The sequence below is a fragment of the Ictalurus furcatus genome, chromosome 29 (genome assembly GCF_023375685.1).
Source record: "Ictalurus furcatus strain D&B chromosome 29, Billie_1.0, whole genome shotgun sequence".
NCBI lineage: Eukaryota > Metazoa > Chordata > Actinopteri > Siluriformes > Ictaluridae > Ictalurus > Ictalurus furcatus.
Window position 1 is genome coordinate 15,414,941 of NC_071283.1, and position 18,961 is coordinate 15,433,901.

At 40.0% G+C, this 18,961-nt stretch overlaps 1 protein-coding gene across 5 annotated transcripts; it reads right to left on the minus strand.

Annotated features, from left to right (window-relative positions):
• Window positions 1-9,939: 9,939 nt before the first annotated feature.
• Window positions 9,940-16,888, minus strand: LOC128604405 (prolyl-tRNA synthetase associated domain-containing protein 1-like). Of its 5 annotated transcripts, XM_053619519.1 has the most exons (4): window positions 16,743-16,888; window positions 15,301-15,485; window positions 11,132-11,339; window positions 9,940-10,827 (listed from the first exon to the last, which is right to left on the minus strand). In XM_053619519.1, the coding sequence occupies exon 4, from the start codon at window positions 10,807-10,809 to the stop codon at window positions 10,399-10,401; it is 411 nt and encodes a 136-aa protein (XP_053475494.1). In that variant the 5' UTR covers window positions 10,810-10,827; window positions 11,132-11,339; window positions 15,301-15,485; window positions 16,743-16,888; the 3' UTR covers window positions 9,940-10,398. The 5 variants fall into 5 exon arrangements, with proteins under 5 accessions (XP_053475494.1, XP_053475496.1, XP_053475497.1 ...); XM_053619521.1 differs by lacking the exon at window positions 11,132-11,339; XM_053619522.1 differs by lacking the exons at window positions 15,301-15,485; window positions 16,743-16,888 and adding an exon at window positions 11,440-12,673.
• Between the last annotated feature and the right edge of the window lie 2,073 nt (window positions 16,889-18,961).

The window sequence follows — 18,961 nt, forward strand, 5'->3', positions numbered from 1 at the left end:
GTCGCATTTTAAATCAGTGTGCTGGAGGATGGAGAGAAAGAATAAAAATTTAATCACTTTAAATCAATTTACAGACCGAAACGTAGCACATGATTAAATTACACTGAACCTGAGGTCATGCAAAATGTGTACACATTACAATGAGGTCAAATTTTATTACATAAATAAAAATCGGAATTCTAACGCAGACCCAGGTGCTAATCCGAACCTTCATGACTAGTTGTGTAATTAGTTACAAATTTGTATTTATATATTATAATGTACATACTGTATACCGTATGATCTTTATATATATATATATATATATATATATATATAGTTAATTAGATATTGACGTGTCCGTAGCTGAATTCATGATTAAGGCATGTTTACTTTTCTTTTGTTTAAATCTGTGAATTGTGTAAGTTGTTTTTCTGCATGGTTCGAACATGATTCATTCCGCTTGAGTCACTGAATCATTTAACAAGAAGAGATTCACTGTTCATGATTTCGGTCAATGTGTCATGTGTCACTGAATCATCGAAATCTTACAGTCAGGACTTTTTAAAAGTTAGGTGTTTATCCGCAGGTGTTTCTTCTACGTCGGTTGATTGTGTGAGTCATGTTTGCAGTGGTGTGTGTGCTGGACTGGATCGGTGCGTCTGTGAATCACTTCGAGCATGACATAGATTCGCTTCTCTCTCATTCAGCAAATCACTGTTTGAGTCAGTGAATCCAGTCGATCATGATTAGAGTCAAATCTTCGTGTTCTGTGAATCGTTTGTATTAGAGTGAATCAGTTGTCATGCAGTAGTGTGTTTGGTCTCGGTGTGAGTGCTGATTCTTCTAAATGCTGACACACGATCATTATAAAATAACAAAGAATATTAGCTGTTTTACACGATTCGACCCAAATTCTGTGTGTTTTCGTGCTTTAGACAGTGACATGATCAGGCAAACGATTCAGCGAACAAATCCGAACGAACTGTTTAACTGAACAGACTCAAATGACTCAAATCTCTGAAGAGGCTCTAGCCTGACTGCTTGTGGATACGAACGATTAGCCAATCCTAGCAAAAAGGCTCTGAACTCACAACATTACTCTCTCTGGCACATACAGAACTTCCGCAAATAAACCTGCAGACTTTTACACTTTTTTCATTAGCTCTGCTATTATCTTTAATAATAAAGCTGAAATAATAAACCGGGCATTATTCCAGGAAGAAAAAAAAATCAGCATGCTCTCAGAAAAATGAAGCGATCCCCAGGAGAGCATGCTGATCCAGCCCAAAGTGCTGCACATCGGCTCGCCACCTCATTTTCTTTACATATATATATCGCTCTTCGTTTAAGATATCGATCTTCAATTTCCGCGAGACGTCTCCATGTATCTTCAGTAATTACTAAAGATTGTGTAACCTCTGGTTTTGGCAGCTGTGATGGATCACGACACACATTTTCCGGGCAATTTTCCTTTGTAGCACGTGTAATTAAGTGCGGAAATATAATGTACCAAATTAATTATGATCCATGGCGCTAACTCCGACAGACAGATTAACGGTGATGTTTTATGAAGAAGAGCAACATTGAGACAGAGGATTGAGGATCGAGCTCCTGAAATTCTCAGTGAATGTACGAATTATTGAACTTGATGAGATTTGATCAAAAAAATTTTAAAAACGGATAAAATGATGGTTCCACAACAACAAATACTAGCCTCGAACATCAACTTTTGAGGATTCAATGTTAAGCAGCTGCACAAAATTGAATACGATTTTAAAAAATATTTTTGATATATGGTTCCACAGCAAAAACCGTTAGCCTTTTTCATTAAAAAATACAATAAATTTAAATAAAATTTAATTCATATATATATATATATATATATATATATATATATATATATATATATATATATATATATATATATATATAATGTTATTTACTAATGTTAAACTAGCCTTATGTTTCTAAAAATAAATAAATAAATAAATAAAAGCAAATTTTAAGTTTTTGATTCGGATAATCTGTACAAAATATTTCTAGCTTTGCAGTGGTGCTTGAAAGTTTGCGAACCCATTAGAATTTTCTATTTCTCTGCATAAATAAAACATCAGATTTTCACACAAGTCCTAAAAGTAGATAAAGAGAACCCAATTAAATAAATGAGACACAAATATAAGACTTGGATGTTTGTTTATTGATGAAAATGATCCAATATTTACATATCTGTGAGCGGTAAAAGTATGTGAACCTCTACTTTCAAGCTCCTCCGTAAACATACCGTATATACATATACATAGAGAAATAGAGAGATCCAGGAAGATGAAGCTGGTTCTGATCATTACATCTATTCACACATTTTTTAACGCATACCAAAAAGAGAAAAAGGCACAACGCTTCCATTTCACACCCATGCTGTCAGAGCTGCTTGAGTTCATCTCAACACACCAGTGCCGTGTAGTATCTAAATGAGCTAATACCTGTCACACATCCTCCATGCTCTGTTCCTCTCCTGCTGACACACACTTACCACTTTACATTCAGGTTTTAAAAAAAATGTATAAAGTAATAATAAAAAAAGAACATTTTCCCTCTGTGAGTCGATCTGTAGTGTTCACTTAGTCTGAGTCTTTCTTCAAGAACAACAAAGCGCTGACACTGGAGACTCCTTCCCTTAATGTTAAATAAATGTTTCCTTACTTTAAGAAAAGTTCTTAGAACGAGCGCATTCACATAAACGTGTGATGTCAGGGCTGCTGTTATAGAAAATCAATAACACCTTCTGACCAATCACAATCCAGAACTCAGCAGCGCTGTGGTGTAAAGAATACAATTTAGGTTAGTTCTACAGGGATGTGAAACCTGAATTTCCAGAACGTTCTAGGTGCGGACGTGAAAATAAATGAATCATGTGGAAAAAAAAAATCAGATATGAAAATTTAAAGAAAAAAAAAAACATAGAGTATATGTTTATTTCTCAGATTTTATTGTGCCCTTTTCCCACATCCCCTTCATATATTTCCTTCATAATCCGTCCTGTTTGGGCTCCTGTGTTAAATATGCAGCTCACGTTGAACACTTAGAGGGGAAAAAGTATGGAAGAGTAAACCGTTTGCTCAAACATGACACGCATTTAAATTCCCAGGATGTTTTATTCCAGCATCAGAAAGTCCTAAAACGTCCATTAAGCAGAGCTTAATGTTTGGAGGACTCCGTCCTACAGGTTCAGTCACGTTGTCCTTTCAGTCGTGTGCACGTTCAAGCGTTTACTTTTTAACCCTCGTCACGAAACAAAAATGCTTTTCCTGTAAGGTAAAATATTCACGCAGGAAAATGCACAGAGAGCAAATGTGACTTTCTGGGAGAATATAATGAAAACAGAAAAATCTCATTTGCATTTATTTATTGATCTGGTTTATTAATTTATTTATTTACTTGCTGGAGCATCAACAAATTTCATAAGCCATTGAACCTGGACACATTTTCCTAAAACGCCTTCTGTTTCGCAAGCTGTCTTCGTCAACAGCACCGCAACCGCGTCATCTGAGCGGGCAGATCTCTCTGAGAGAACAGGATACGCACCGAGATGCAATTTTCTGCTGAAAAGAATTTGCTCAAAAACGAATCTGGGAGCAGAATTGTAGGAAAAGCTGAATGTGTATTTATGTTTTGTTCCTCTGCCTGCATATAACCGTCGAAAACCCTGATATTACTGCTACCTCCGTTCCCATCAAACTCTCCACCCTGAAAGAAAGATAAAGGTGTTCTTGGTGTTAAGGTGAACTACTCTGAGGATTGATGGACTGGCGATGATGGTAGGATGTGTTTTCCACCAAATAGTTTGGGAGGTTTGACTCAGTGGTACAGACAAAAACAACAGTTATATATAGATTCATACGTAAAAGAACCATAGTTGGATTCTCACCCTGTCCAGGGTGTACCCCGCCTTGTGCCCGATGCTCCCTGGGATAGGCTCCAGGTTCCCCGTGACCCTGAAAAGGATAAGCGGTATAGAAGATGGATGGAAGAACCATAGTTTACTCTTTGGTGCCTATAATTGGTTAGCTAACTAAATAAACAAAAGAATCAGAAATAAATCATTCATGGAATCAACTTTTATGAGTGGTTTAGCCATGAAATGGAGGCATAACATGCATGAAAAGAACAATTTCCTTGCTTTGAATGCCCAATTTTTTCCCATCATGCTCTAGCGGTCGACTAAATGGATATTGATTTTATTATATTTTTTAGTCAAAGTTCATAGAGCTATTAAAACATGAAAAACATGATACGTAGAATCATATTATCGGCTTTGAGCTACCAATATAAGCAGGCAATTATTATTTTTAATGATATAAACCCTGCTACCCATACTAATACCTATGCTAATGATAACCTAGCATGAAAAAAATTCTCCTGATTTGTTGATGGTAATATTTGGTGATATACTAACAATATATGATGTTAGTATTATGGTTAATGACCTTCTGTTGGCCGATGGGTAGCAATATAAAAAAAAGTTAATTGTTCATTGTTAAATGTAAGAGCTAGAGCTCATTGTTGCGTCCACGGTCTGTTGACAAGTCGTTATGTGGAATAACAATGAAGCACTACGCAATCTCGCAAGGTACTAATGGCGAGAAAACAAGCTGGGGAATGTAACAGGCGCGCACATCAGTCATGCCAGTGTTTATTTTTCATCTACTGCATCAGGGCAAACAAAAAGAAAACAAACAAATATGACTTACTCTGAGCTCATCTCTGCATGATGTGTTTGCTCCTTTGCTTTCGTGATGGAGTAGATGAAGACTAACAGAATATCTCAATTTGTGTCTCCCATCTGGCAAATGGCAGACCAAATTGGACAGGAATTACTTCGTTCAGAGCACACAAAAAGATCTGAATGATCTGCTACCATTTACACAAATGAATAAGAACCAAAAATTCTGAATAGTCCTTTTAAAATTTTTGAGGTAGCATTATTTGCAAGAAAGACCAGATACTTCAACTACAAATATGCTGAAAAATAAGAAGCACATCACATTGCGTTGCTATTTGTCCATTAAAACGATTAAGAAACTAGAATTGAGGTCGAAGCCCGAGTCACTAACAAGGTAATCAGGTCTGGCATCTGCCGGCACACACCAGAACCAGACCATAAGTGGAAATGGTCCAGGAGGGGATTGGCTGGAGGTTCGTCTACTCATTAAGCTAATTGCAGCAATCTGTACCCCCAACCGCTACAACCCGCACCCACTCCTCCACCCACCCACCCATCCCCTTCATTTCAGCCACATAGTTAACAAGCATGGCTACGGTGTTGACAGGTCAATTGCTCGGTCATTTAATTCACTGGTTCATTCTTAATCGCTCATCCGATGGAAATGGGAGTATTTCTGGCTTGCAGTGTGGCGTCCTGGAATCAAGACCCTTCTCTTGAGCAAAAGTCATAGCCTCGTTTTTACTGATTCCACCAAACGAGTGACGAACAACGAGAAGTTGTTCATTTTTAACGTAAAGTTGCATCAGATGTGGATTTTTTTTTTTTTTTTGGATGTAGTCAAGGCTTTGGATGCATCTAAAAAAAAAAAAAAAACTCAACAAGGTGCAACCAACGTCACCAGAACACATTTAGGGACATTGGTAACACTTAGATAAAGAAATGTCTCATAAGACACAAACATGTGACTCTAATCCATCTTTTTTTGTGGATATCGATGCATATACCACTAGTACTGCTGTTTTTACAAACCAATCCGAATAATTCGATTTCTAAAAGGTCAGCTTGAATGCATTTGGTTGTTTTGTGAGTAGCTAAGCTACACCTACCCTGGCATTAACTAGCTAGATGGGAATAAATTTACCCAAGGTTTTCCATGGAGTATTAAAACCCCCCCTTTCAGCATCGTCATCATCATACATGGCTGGCTTGTTGACAGACCAATTGCTTGGTCATTTGGTTAACTGGTTCATGATTAATTACTCATCCAATGGAAACAGGAGGGGTATCCTGGAATCATGACCCTTCACCGGTAGACAAAACACCTCAAACATTCAGTGTCAAGTGGGATAGGAGAAGCTGTGGATTTTTTTTCTTTTTTGGATTTGGTCAAGGGTTCAGATGCATCAAGAAACTGGACAAGATTCAACCATACAAGTCATATTATTTACTCGTAAATATGCAAGAAGTGAATGAACAGTTTTGTAAGGAAACATCTCATTCGTGGCTCTAAAGTATTTGCGACCATCTGAATATCAACACAGGTACTCACTGTCCCATCATTTTTCCAAACCAATTCGAATAATGTTTTTTTTTTTTTTTTTTAAATTAGCTTTAAGACTTTAATGTTTGGTTAGTTGCTAAGCTACACCTGCTCTCATGCTAGATTTTTAGCATCTATCCAGTGGAAAATGTTTTTTTTTGTGGGGGGTTGCCTACATTTTTCCTTTAATTATGAATGCACAACCTTGTTGATAGAAAAAGCAGCTAGATAGGACTTGAAGATGGTTTTACGCTAATTCAGTGCTAGCTAGCTGCATTTTGTGTTAAAGAAAAATACCGGGAACATTTTTTGCATTTTAGCATGTGATTCCAGGTCAGCGTTTGCAAAATTAGTCTTTGTAGTTAGCTTAGGAGCTCTACCATGCACGTCCATAGATTTTATTTTTTAAGTTTAATGCTAGCTAGCTATTATTTCCAGCAGCAATGTTGTGCATCGAGCATTAAAGTAAAATTCTGAGCAAAAACGTATAATTTAGCATATAGGTTCTCAACATTGAGTCATTGTAGCTGGAAAATTAGTTAGCTAGGAACTCTACTGTGAAGCTTTATACTTATTTATAGACTTTTATGATAAATAAGTGCTACATTGAATATTTAAGGAAAATTCTGAGCAAAAATGCAGAATTTAGCCTGTGAGCGTAGGTCAGGGTTCTCAAACGTGGTCTTTGTAGCTGAAAAACTTTGGAGGAAAAAGTTAGAAAACACTTTTATGCTGAATCAGTGCTAGATACCTACATTTTCCACGTACAGTGAACAATTTTGATACCCTTGACCTGAAATCATGTGGTAAATTCTAGCTAGAATTTTCTTTTAATACTCATTTGTTTATATAATACACTTTGTTGCTGGAAATAATCGATTAAACGAGATAAACAACACAAAAACCTTTCACAAGTTTATGTGATGCATGTTGGCATAATACAAAGGACACGACCCGATCACTGTTTACCAAATGGGAGCAAAAAAAAACTCGAATTAGCGTTGTTTCGTTTAAAGAGCTAGCTCTGGAAGGACAAGGATGCAAATGACACGACATGCCAACGCTAACTGCATAACATAAATCAAGAAAAAGGCCTGTGAGCTAAGAGAGAGAGAGAGAGAGAGAGAGAGAGACAGAGACATCATACGCACAAGAGCATTCATTTATCAGGACAGAGGCAGTAAATGACTCCCCCAGTGCCAACCATTCAGAGTGGAAAGAAAAGTTAATTGGCTTCCTGCTGGTCGGTTGGGATTCGTTTCAATTACCATGCAAAACAGCAGTTCATTTTGTGACAAAGGCGTTTGATGTCTAATTTCGTGTGGCGTGGGTCAGGAAGGCGTAGCGCTTCCCATTTAACACGGAAATATGCACGAATCCAAAGTTAAGTGTACGATCCCTTTCTCTTTCCATTTTTTCCCCCCTGAGAGACTCCCAGGCGAGGTCGCCCCGAGTTACACACTCAGCATCGGAAATTAATCTCCGTCTCTCACTGATTCCAAAGCGACTGTTGACTGAACGGAAAGATCAATGGCTGAAACTATTTGCAATTCATACACTGTGGACCTTTTTTAAAAGCACTCATTTGTTTTGCTTAGCGAACGACGTGAGCAAGCGTTCACGCTAAGTAACGGAGGAATAAAGTAAACGACTTGGACATGAAAAAAATAATAAAATCAGTGATCCATAAGAAGAAGCATTTTGTTTTTATTATTCAGTTTTCTTTGAAGAGAATCAAATGAAACGAGTTAATAGCTGAGTTATAGCGCCATGTTATAGCACATCATTAGTTCATAGATAAGGAAGCGTCCTTATTATTACAGCTGACTTCATGTTCTCAGCAGTGACCGCTCACCTCATCTCACAATGCTGATTTTACGCTAATTGACGTAAGCATTTGCAGAAAAAATGCTCGTTTCTGATTGGCTGCCTGTTATTTTCTTATAATATCATAAAGACCTGGTGTATAATATTTAATCACAGTTCTAAATCAGTTCTCGTGCTACATCGTAACCATGACAATGATCAGGAAATGCACATCAGGAATCGCTAAATGAACACTGTACCCTTCGGGTTATCCTTTAAAGGTTCTATGTAGAAGCCAAGTTTCTACTCCAGACAGGATTTCAAGTAGTACCATGTAAAAAGAAGCGAAGAACCCTCAACTATCCAAAGTAAGGAATAAACCACCCCATGTCATGCTGTTGTAGTAAAATAATCACTGTCTCTCACTGCTCCCACCCTGAAGCTGATTATTTTCCTATAGCTGCACTTCCCCAAGTGTTTTATTATTCCTCTTACACCACAGCATATTTTCATATTTTCATCATATTTTCAGTTACATTTAATGTAGGGGAAGTTCCTGTTCTCGCTTGCATTATAGCCACGTTACAGTCGTTCCCTCACCAGCCTCTCTTTCTCCTCTCTCTTACAGTTAATAAGACAAAAATAAAAATAAATAATACGCACCTTGTTGCTGTTACAGCTTTACCTCTGACTGTTACAAAGCTCTGACACTGGAGACTCCTTCCATGAATGTTCACGACACTGAGAAAACTTCACCGTATCACCGATTTGAAACACAAGTCCCTGTGAACGAACTGTTACTATAGAAACTATCACGTATTAGAACGAGCGTATTATACATAAACCTGGAATTTGCATTCAATCAACTTCTGACCAATCAGAATCAGTGTCTACATAAACAACGGATCGGATCAGCGCATTGATTTTAAAAAAGTTTCGAAATATTATAGTTTATACATGCACGTCCCTCGTTAACACTCGTTACCTCGCTACACAGACGAGACATTTAATCTCAATGAAAGACGAAGCTGAACAGTAGCGAGGTCACGGATATCTCCACCATCGCTCACGTCTCAGTAGCACAAAGACAAACAGTAGAGAAGAAATGTTTCCGAGAGAAAGAATGGCCGTGTGTGTGTGTGTGTGTGTGTGTGTGTGTGTGTGTGTGTGTGTGTGTGTAATAAAGGGTTAAAGACATGTTTGCTTGTATAACGTTAATGGTCCTGCGAACAAAATGGCAGTACAATGCCTCGACGTGGCTTTTTTAGAAGATCAAGGCTACCAAACGTAAAGCTCCTAATCAGATCAAAGACTTTTTGAAAACACGGCCGCTGAAATCAGCCCTTGATCTTTAGGAGAATTAGTCGGTCAATAATTTTCTGCTTTACATGAAAGCAGAACACCTCGAGGTCATGAAGCATGTTACGGTTCATTAGCGAATTTCAAAGATAGCGCGAATCAATTCAAATTTGCTTTTAAATATTTTTTGTTTACTCGTTTATTCACTTTTTTTCAAGTTGATTTGTTTAAATCTACTGAAAATCTTTCATGTAGGTCATGAAGGGCCATTTTAAGTTATTCTTTGTAATTATTTTAATTTGCCATAATTTTAAAAAGTGCTATTTAAAAATATTGTAATATTTTGAGATACTGGATTTTTGATTTCCGTGAGCTGTAAGACGTAATCATCGAGATTAAGACAAAAAAACGCTCAAAATATTTCACTTTATGTGTAATGAAGCTAGAATACATGAAAGTTCCACTTTTTAAAATTAAATTATGGAAAAAAATGAACTTTTCCACGATATTCTTTTTTTTTTTAGATGCACCTGTACATGAGGCTGAAGGAAAAAATAAAATGAAGGATGTTACTGAAGCAAGAGACAAATTCATTTTTTTATTTATTTGTTTTTTTATTTATTTAAACGCCTCCGTCCTGAAAATGTCGGAAAACATAAAGATGCAGCTTAAAGTTACGTCAAATCGCGGCCATAGTTGGTTTCCGTGTCCAAGAAGCTATTTGCGTTTATTATTAAAATACAAGGTTAATCTCATCCTTCTGCTCAGTGAAAGTATCTCTGTATTTTTATCCAGTCTTATCATTGGTGTTCAGCACAGAGACATCAACTTTCTCACATTTCTGCACCACAGCATCACTTTTTGTTTATTCCACTCACTGGATAAAGAAAATAAAGACCTTTTTCCAAAAAAAAAAAATTAAATCAGTGTTTCAGGATGAAGCCAGTGTAATGATTGAATTTTTGATCAAGAAATAAAGGTGACATGTTTGTGTTTTTTATTGATGTCTCACTGATGACACATTTCCTGTCATTGACCTACAACAGATCTAATCAAAGCTGTGCAGGATGGGCTCGTGTCCCGTCTCCTTCAGGAACCTCATCAGATCGTCCGGTTTCAGTCCTAAAGTCGCAGCGTTGGTCATGGGGTGGAAGTAAACTCTCTCGTGGCCCCCGTCGGCTAAATCACTGTCCAGGACGAACCTCACGCTCTGGTCCTTGTCGCAGAAGAGCGCGAGAGCCGTGGAGCAGCCCTGACCCACCCTGAACTTCTCCAACATGGCCGCCTCGTCCGCAAAGCGCAGGTTCCCGCTGCCCACGCCCAGCTTCTTAGCCAGGTCGTTCAGGTTCACCTGCCGGTCATGACGCACCGAGACGAGCCACAGGCTTTTCTTCTTCTTGTCCTTTAGGAAGAGGTTTTTGGTGACGGCTCCGTTCAGGTGCTGTACGTGAGGCATCATTTCCTCCACAGTGAAAACCTGGTGGGAACAAAACACACAGTGGGATTTTTTTTTTTAAATCAGGAATTATTTTTTCTTCATTTTATTTTTTTTCATTAAGAAATATTTGGTGTGCTCCACAACATAGTTTCTAGCTATAAACAAATATATGGGTACAGTTTTTCCACACTAATTTTCACAGTAAACTTCTTTATTTTGCTTCTTCAAGCATACAGTTTGACTCTCACTTCATTAACATCGTCCTACTGAGCACATGTATTTATCTTTTATTTGTGAGGTTGTGACATGGTCGCTTTGTGGTAAAAGCCTGAAAGGATCAAACCTTCTTGTCTGGTACCAAGAACCATCCCGCAGTCCTACAGGGCAGTGGTGGCTTGACGGATAAGGCTCTGGGTTACTGATCAGAAGGTTGGGGGTCCAAGCCTTGGTTTAGCCACTGTTGGGCCATTGAGCAAGACCCTTAATCCTCTCTGCTCCAGGGGTGCTGTATTATGGCTGACCCTGTGCTCTGACCCCAACTTCCTAACATGCTGGGGTATGTGAAGAAAAGAATTTCACTGTGCTGTAATGTATAGGTGACCAATAAAGACTCATTATTATTAACTTCGTTTCATGTGAACATTAACAGACCTGTATCTGTATAATTTTATGCATCAAGCTGCTGCCACATGACTGGCTGATTGGATCACTGCAAAGGGGCAGCTATGTAAGTGTTCCTAATAAAGTGGCTGGTAGGTGTGTCTTTCTTTTTTTTTTTTTTTTCTTTGGTTGTCATTTTAAAAGTCAAAGGCCCATAAAACACCAGTGTGTTTGTCTGGAACTTGGTGGCTTTGTGGTAAAAGCCTTGCCTCTGAGCTTGGAGGTTGTTGGTTCAAATCTGGTATGGTTTCTTAAAAGGCTGACTAAGAATAGGTGCTTGAAGATACCAAGAAAGTCTGACTGATCTTTTTTTTTTTTTTACAGCATGCCTGTAAAAAAGCTGTATATCCCTTACAGGGGAACCATCCTGCACCTTCCACACTGCTTGTGTCACTGATTCCTGAACCTTCTACACCAGTGGTCACCAACCCTCTTCCTTGAGATCTACCTTACTGCAGGTTTCATCTCCAACCAAAATCTAACACACCTGGTTTAGCTGATCAAGAACTTCTTAGGGAAATGATTAGATGGTCAGGTGGGCATGATTAAGGCTGGAGCTAAAGTCTTCAGAAAGGTAGATCTCCAGGAACAGGGTTGGTGACCCTTGTTCCACACTCATATTCTGGAGATCTGGTTGGAGTTCAAACCAGCAACTTCTCAACCCAGAGGTGATGTTCGCCCAATTGAGCCACAGGATCTCATTCTAGCTGCCTGTGTTATAGAACTTTCCACTTTTGTACACATACTCCTTAATTAAAGCAAAAGCACAGAAGCAATCCCTGTCATCTGCTGCATTGGAGACCATGGTGCTAACCTCTGGCCCACTGCAGGTGTTGCCTGTTGCCCTTTTGTCTTACATGGTGCGAGTGGAAACGTTTAGTGGAATAGGAGACGGTTGTTTCCTTTCAGCTCCCAGCGGTTTCATAATTTCCTTCCAGTTCTTCTTAGTAACAGGAAGCCACTTCAAGGAGCTCCTCTGTTCTGGGTGAATAGAGGAACCCATTATGAACCGTTCCCAGAAAGTGCACAGGTATACAGCATTAACATGCTCAGTCAATGTGTGGGTGTGTGTTGCTCAGTGGTCCCCTTACAATTACTCTTCCTGGCTGAACTTCTACCATTAGGAGCTGAAAGAAAACAACCATCTCCTCTTCCATTAAACATTTCATTCTATGGACAAAAGTCCAATAAGCAAATACCATCAATGCTCAGTGATAGTGTAGTAGTTAGTGTCATGGCTGCTGATACAGAACATTCCTGGTTTGATTCTGTCCTTTTGCTTTTAACTCAGAATTAAATCCAATAAACAAACACTAATACTATCCAGTGATGGTATAGTAGTTAATGTTATGGTGTCTGATGCAGCACATCCCTGGTTCAAATCTTTGTTTTCGCTTTGGCTTTTAACTCAAAATTAAGTATACGAAAGTGAAAAGTTCTACAAAAGTTCTACAAACCAGCTTATGAGCAAGCGGTCCTGTGGCTCAAGTGGTTTAGGATGGCCTCTGTGTTGAGAGGTTGCTGGTTCAAACCCCAGCCAGGTCTCCAGGATATGAGTGTTGAAGGTTCAGGAACAACCAGTGTAAGCAGAGTTGATGGTTCTGAAGGGTGTGACCTGAGCAATGCTGAAGGTTGTAGAGGCAGTGACCTGAGTGATGCTGATGGTTCTGGGGGGGGTGTGAGCTGAGTGGTGCTAAAGGATCTGAAAGGCATGACCTGAGGAGCGTAACCTCAGCTGTGGGGCAATATCCTGGCATGAAACTCAGGTGTCATGGAGCTTGAAAAAAGTGTCTTAGATTTGCATATGTAGGAAAATTCTGCTAGCATTTCTTCTCTCACCAACACTTTCCTTGGCATCTTCAAACACATCTCACCTCCTGCTCCCTTTACTCTACTCTACAATCACCACTCTCACTTTTCTCCAATCACCACTCTCACTTTTCTCCACTCGCTGCCGCATTGGAGACCATGGTGCAACCTCTGGCCCACTGTAGGTGTTGCTTGTTGCCCTTACATGGTCTTGCATTGTGCGAGTGAAATAGAACCTACAAAGAAACAATTAGCGAAAGAGGAGATCGTTGTTTCCTTTCAGCTCCCAGCAGTTTCATCATTTCCTCACAGTTCCTCTTAGTAACAGGAAGCCACTTCAAGGAGCACCTCTGTTCTGGGTGAATAGTGGAACCCATTATGAACTGTTCCCAGAAAGTGCACAGGTACAGAGCATTAACACGCTCAGTCAATGTGTGGGTGTGTGTTGCTCAGTGGTGCCCTTACAATTACTCTTCCTGGCTGAACTTCTACCATTAGGAGCTGAAAGAAAACAATCATCTCCTCGTCCATTAACATTTCAGTGCATGGACAAAAGTCCAATAAGCAAACACCACCAATACCCTGTGATAGTGTAGTTGTTAGTGTCATGGCCTTTGATGCAGGACATCCCTGGTTCAAGTCTTTGCTTTTGCGTTAGCTTTTGCTTTAGCTTTTAACTCAAAATTAAGCATACAAATGTCCAATAAACAACTAGTGGCAAAAAGCAATGGTGTAGTGGTTAATGTCATGGCCTTTGATGCAGGACATCCCTGGTTTGAATCTTTGCTTTTGCTTTAGATTTTAACTCAAAATTAAGTATATAGAAGTCCAATAAACAAATGGTAGCCGTAAGTAATGGTTTAGTGGTTAGTGTCATGACTGCTGATGCAGCACATCCCTGGTTCGAATCGTTACTTTTGTTTTAGCGTTTAACTCAAAATTAAGCATACAAAAGTGAAAAGTTCTACAAAAGAGTGTATGAGTATGAGATCCTGTGGCTCAAGTGGTTGAGCAAGGCCTCTGGATTGAGAGGTTGCTGGTTCAAACCCCAGCCAGGTCTCCATATATGAGTGCTGAAGGTTCAGGAACAACCACTGTGAGCAGAGATGGTCCCGGAGGGCATGACCTGTGGAAGGTGAGGAGGGCGTGACCAGAGGAGAGATGGTTCTGGAGGGTGTGACCTGTGGAAGGTGAGGAGGGCGTGACCAGAGCAGAGATGGTTCCGGAGGGCGTGACCTGTGGAAGGTGAGGAGGGCGTGACCAGAGCAGAGATGGTTCCGGAGGGCGTGACCTGTGGAAGGTGAGGAGGGCATGACCAGAGCAGAGATGGTTCCGGAGGGCGTGACCTGTGGAAGGTGAGGAGGGTGTGACCAGAGCAGAGATGGTTCTGGAGGGTGTGACAAGTGAAGAGCAGAGATGGTTCCAGAGGGCATGACCTGAGGAGTGTGGACAAGAGCAGTGAGGCACATGGTTCCAGAGGGTGTGATTGGAGAGAGTTCCAGAGAGGAGTGTAACCTAACCAAGGGGGCAATATCTGGGCACTCTATTTTCCAATTAACAGTTCCTCTTACACCCACACAGTTTTTGAGGTCTTCCACCCAGTCTCCCTCTCCTCTACTCTCCCTTGTCTCCACCACCCACCCTCACTTTTCTCCACCACCACCCACTCTCACTTTTCTCCATTTCACTTTTCTCCATTCACCACCAACCACTCACACTTTTCTCCATTCTCCACCACCCACTCGCACTTTTCTCCATTCACCACCAACCACTCACACTTTTCTCCATTCTCCACCACCCACTCGCACTTTTCTCTCGCACTTTTCGCACTCACACTTTTCTCCATTCTCCACCACCCAAGTCATCAATCCTGAGGACAAGCCAGACTCAAACCGGCAACCTCTGAAGTCAGAGGCAAGGCTTTTACCACAATGCCACCACGTCCCACACCAACAGCCAGGTGTCGTAGCGCCTTTGTCTTTTAAAATGACAACCACAAAAAATAAAAAAAAAAAAAAGAAAGAAAGAAAGAAAAACACTCACCAGCCGCTTTATTAGGAACACCAGCACATTAATGCGGTGATCCAATCCATCAGCCAATCGTGTAGCATCGGCGCAATGCTTGGTTGTTGGTTCCAGACAAGGACGTTTGAGTCTTTCAGAAACTGCTGAACTCCTAGTGTTTTCACACACAGCAGTCTCTGGTGTTGATCCAGAGTGGTGCTGGTCTGCAGGCAGAAAACGTGATGAAGAAGAGCGGAGAATGGTTAGACTTGTTCGAGTTGAGTTGACAGGAAGTCTAAGGTACCTCAAATAACCACTCTACAATCATGGTGAGAAGAAAAGCATCTCAGAATGCACCTGAGACAGACGGACTTCAACAGCAGAAGACCACGTGTCCACCTACTGACCTGTATCTGCATTGTTTTATACATTGTGCTGCTGCTGCTACACGACTGGCTGACTGGATAATCGCATGAACGATCAGGCGTACAGGTGTTCCTAATAAAGTGGCTGTTAAGCATATAGCACAATTATTCACCCCCTTGAACTTTTTCCACATTTGGTATCGCTCCAACATGGAATAGAAATGGACTTAATTGGTATTATATGCCATGAAGCCACACAAAATGACCCATAAAATCTAATTTGCGAAATTATTTGCAAATAAAAATTGTGACTGCATAAGTATTCACCCCCACGTTGCTGTGAAACCCCTAAATTAGAGAGAGACATGGTTGCATCAAAGTTTGAGCTTGCTAATAAACAAATCCATATCATATGGAAACAAAGTTTTGAATGGTTTCCTTGAGAACTGAAATCATATCGTAGTGTGTGGAGGTTCACGCCCCTAAAAATTACTGCACATTTTATTTAGAAGTGTACAAATGGATTCACAGTAAAGACATTTATAGTTAATATGAACTTATGAAAATCTATTTTTCCCTTAGAATATTTTGGATAGTCAAATACAGTCATATCTCTGCTGGAAAACCCCCAAGATACCATTACAAATCATGAGCTAAGCATTAAAACCATTACCATTAACATTATCCGTCCTTCACGGTATCCACTAGACATAACATGCCACCAATAGAAGGCAACAAATTACCAGTAGAGACCCACAGGAAACATTAAAGTTTCCATTAAAACCAAAACAATTCCCATTATAAGGTCTATGATTGTTTCTGTTGTTTATTGATTTGTTTGTTTGTTTTCAGCAGGGATGTCCTTCAGGTTTTTGTTATTTGTCCCTCTGGCGGTCAGCAGCGGAACTACAGCATTGTAACAGATACAGTACGTAGAGAAGCGTGACTACTACAACAACTAAGAGTTTCTTAAAATAGATTTAAGAAAATTAAGCTCATTTGCAACCGACACTGTTCACTATATTTATCGCACAGACTTACATTAATACGGGATTAATTAAACGTGTGTGGCAGCATGCAGAGGGGTTTAACCCCTTAAAGTTTAAGATGTATTACCTCCGGATGTTCCACAGAAACAAAGTCAATATTCAGACTTTTCAGGAGATTTTATAATTCCGTCCGTAGTTCGGCAGATCCCATTGCGGCTTCAGATTTGCACCGAATAAAACAATAGCCTGTGCAGTAGTTTCTATTTGCACACAACCAGCCACATTACTACTTCCGGAAGTCGGGCGCGTGAATGCGCATGCGCGAGAAGAAACTGCAGTGAGACCACGAGGCAACGCTTTGACGCGCGTGGAGCATTGTGGAGTTTTCTGTTTTCAGTCTGGGAAATGAACTTCTCTGATATCAGGACATTATTTTAAACATTTGCAAGCACTAATTTACATGTATTTTTTTTTTTTTTTTTTTTTTTTTTTCTACAAGATTATGATAATTTACATGATTCATCAGACCAGGCTACCTTCTTCCATATGCACACACATGATGTATTGTTGTTGTTTTTCACATAAATTACTTACCTTTATGTGTTACCTTTATGTCTTATGTGATTATTAAACTCTTTTAGGAAGTGACTCTTAAGACTGCTTTGGGTCAAGTTCACACTTTATTATTTATCAGGTTATTATTTTTCTGATCTCGGTCTCTCTTTCTCATGTAGCGTTTTCCATCGGAGTTCACACAAGGCCTCTGTGGGAGTCTTTCCAGGCCAGAAGACTGAAATCACCCAAGAGAAATGGACTGAAGTTTAATATCAGAGTCGTGCATAACTGAAATATTTGGTGTGCTCTACAACATAGCTTCTAGCTATAAACAAATATATGGGTAAATTTTTTCCACACTAATTTTCAAAGTAAACTTCTTTATTTTGCTTCTGCAACATAGAGTTTGACTCTCACTTCATTAACATCGTCCTACTGAGCATATGTATTTCTTTTATTTGTGAGGTTGTGACTTGGTGGCTTTGTGGTAAAAGCCTGAAAGAATCAAACCTTCTGGTCTGGTGACAGGGAAGTGGTGGCTTGACAGTTAAGGCTCTGGGTTACTGATCAGGAGGTTGGGGATTCAAGCGCCTGTTAATTCTGAGTTAAAAGCAAAGATTCAAACTTAATGGTAGAAGTTCAGCCAGGAAGAGTAATTGTAAGAGCGCCACTGAGCAACACACACCCACACATTGACTGAGCGTGTTAATGCTGTGTACCTGTGCACTTTCTGGGAACGGTTCATAATGGGTTCCTCTATTCACCCTGAACAGAGGAGCTCCTTGAAGTGGCTTCCTGTTACTAAGAGGAACTGTGAGGAAATGATGAAACTGCTGGGAGCTGAAAGGAAACAACCATCTCCTCTTCCACTAAATGGTTCATTGTAGGTTCTATTTCACTCTCACCATGTAAGACAAAAGGGCAACAAGCAACACCTGCAGTGGGCCAGAGCTCTCCAATGAGACCGGAGAATTGCTGGTTCAAACCCCAGCCAGGATTCAAGGAAATGAGGGTAGATGGTTTGGGATCCAGTGGCAGCCTGGGTGATGTGGTAATGGCAGGATGATGTGACATGGTGGTGGGTAAGTAGTAGGGCATCTCCCCACAGAGCAGGAGCAGAAAGATGTTGGGAACAATGAAGAAGGTGGTTCGACATAAGTTTTACAGATTTTTTTTTTTTTTTTAATTATGCAAAACTATGTCGAACCCCTCTCTTCATAACCCATTTATTCTCCAGTGCTGCCCTGGACCATCCACACTCTTATCCTGAGGTCCTGGCTGGTGTTTGAACCAACAACCTCTCAAGTCAGCGGCGATGGTCATCCACATGAGCTACAGGAGCTTGTACAAGCCAAGGCTTTTATAGACCTTTTCACCTCCATATATGTAACCCTACGCTAAAGGAAACTGCACGGCCGTGAAACAGGAAAGTCACGCAACATCTTGGTTTCCTCAAAAAATCTCTGTAATTGGGTTTGAACCAACAAACTCCCATTCAATGGGGAAGCTTTTACCACAAAGCCGCCATGTCCAACAAAGACCATGCAGATGCCTGAATGTTCTGCAGATGCCAGTGCTGAGTAGTCTGCAGGAAACTGAACCTCATGGAAATTCTCAGGATACATGCTGTGACCTGAACCAGAATATCGAGCATGACGAAATGGATGTAAGGCTATATCTCCATAATGCTTTAGCATATTCAGACCAAACCTAGTATTGTTTTTTTCACAGTTTGCACAGTTCTGGAACAGTGCTAACTAGTGAGCACGAGACATGAAAAAAGCATATTTA

Coding starts and splice junctions, on each gene's coding strand:
- LOC128604405 (XM_053619520.1), bottom strand. CDS start 10,809: ATGATGCCTCACGTACAGCACCTGAACGGAGCCGTCACCAAAAACCTC.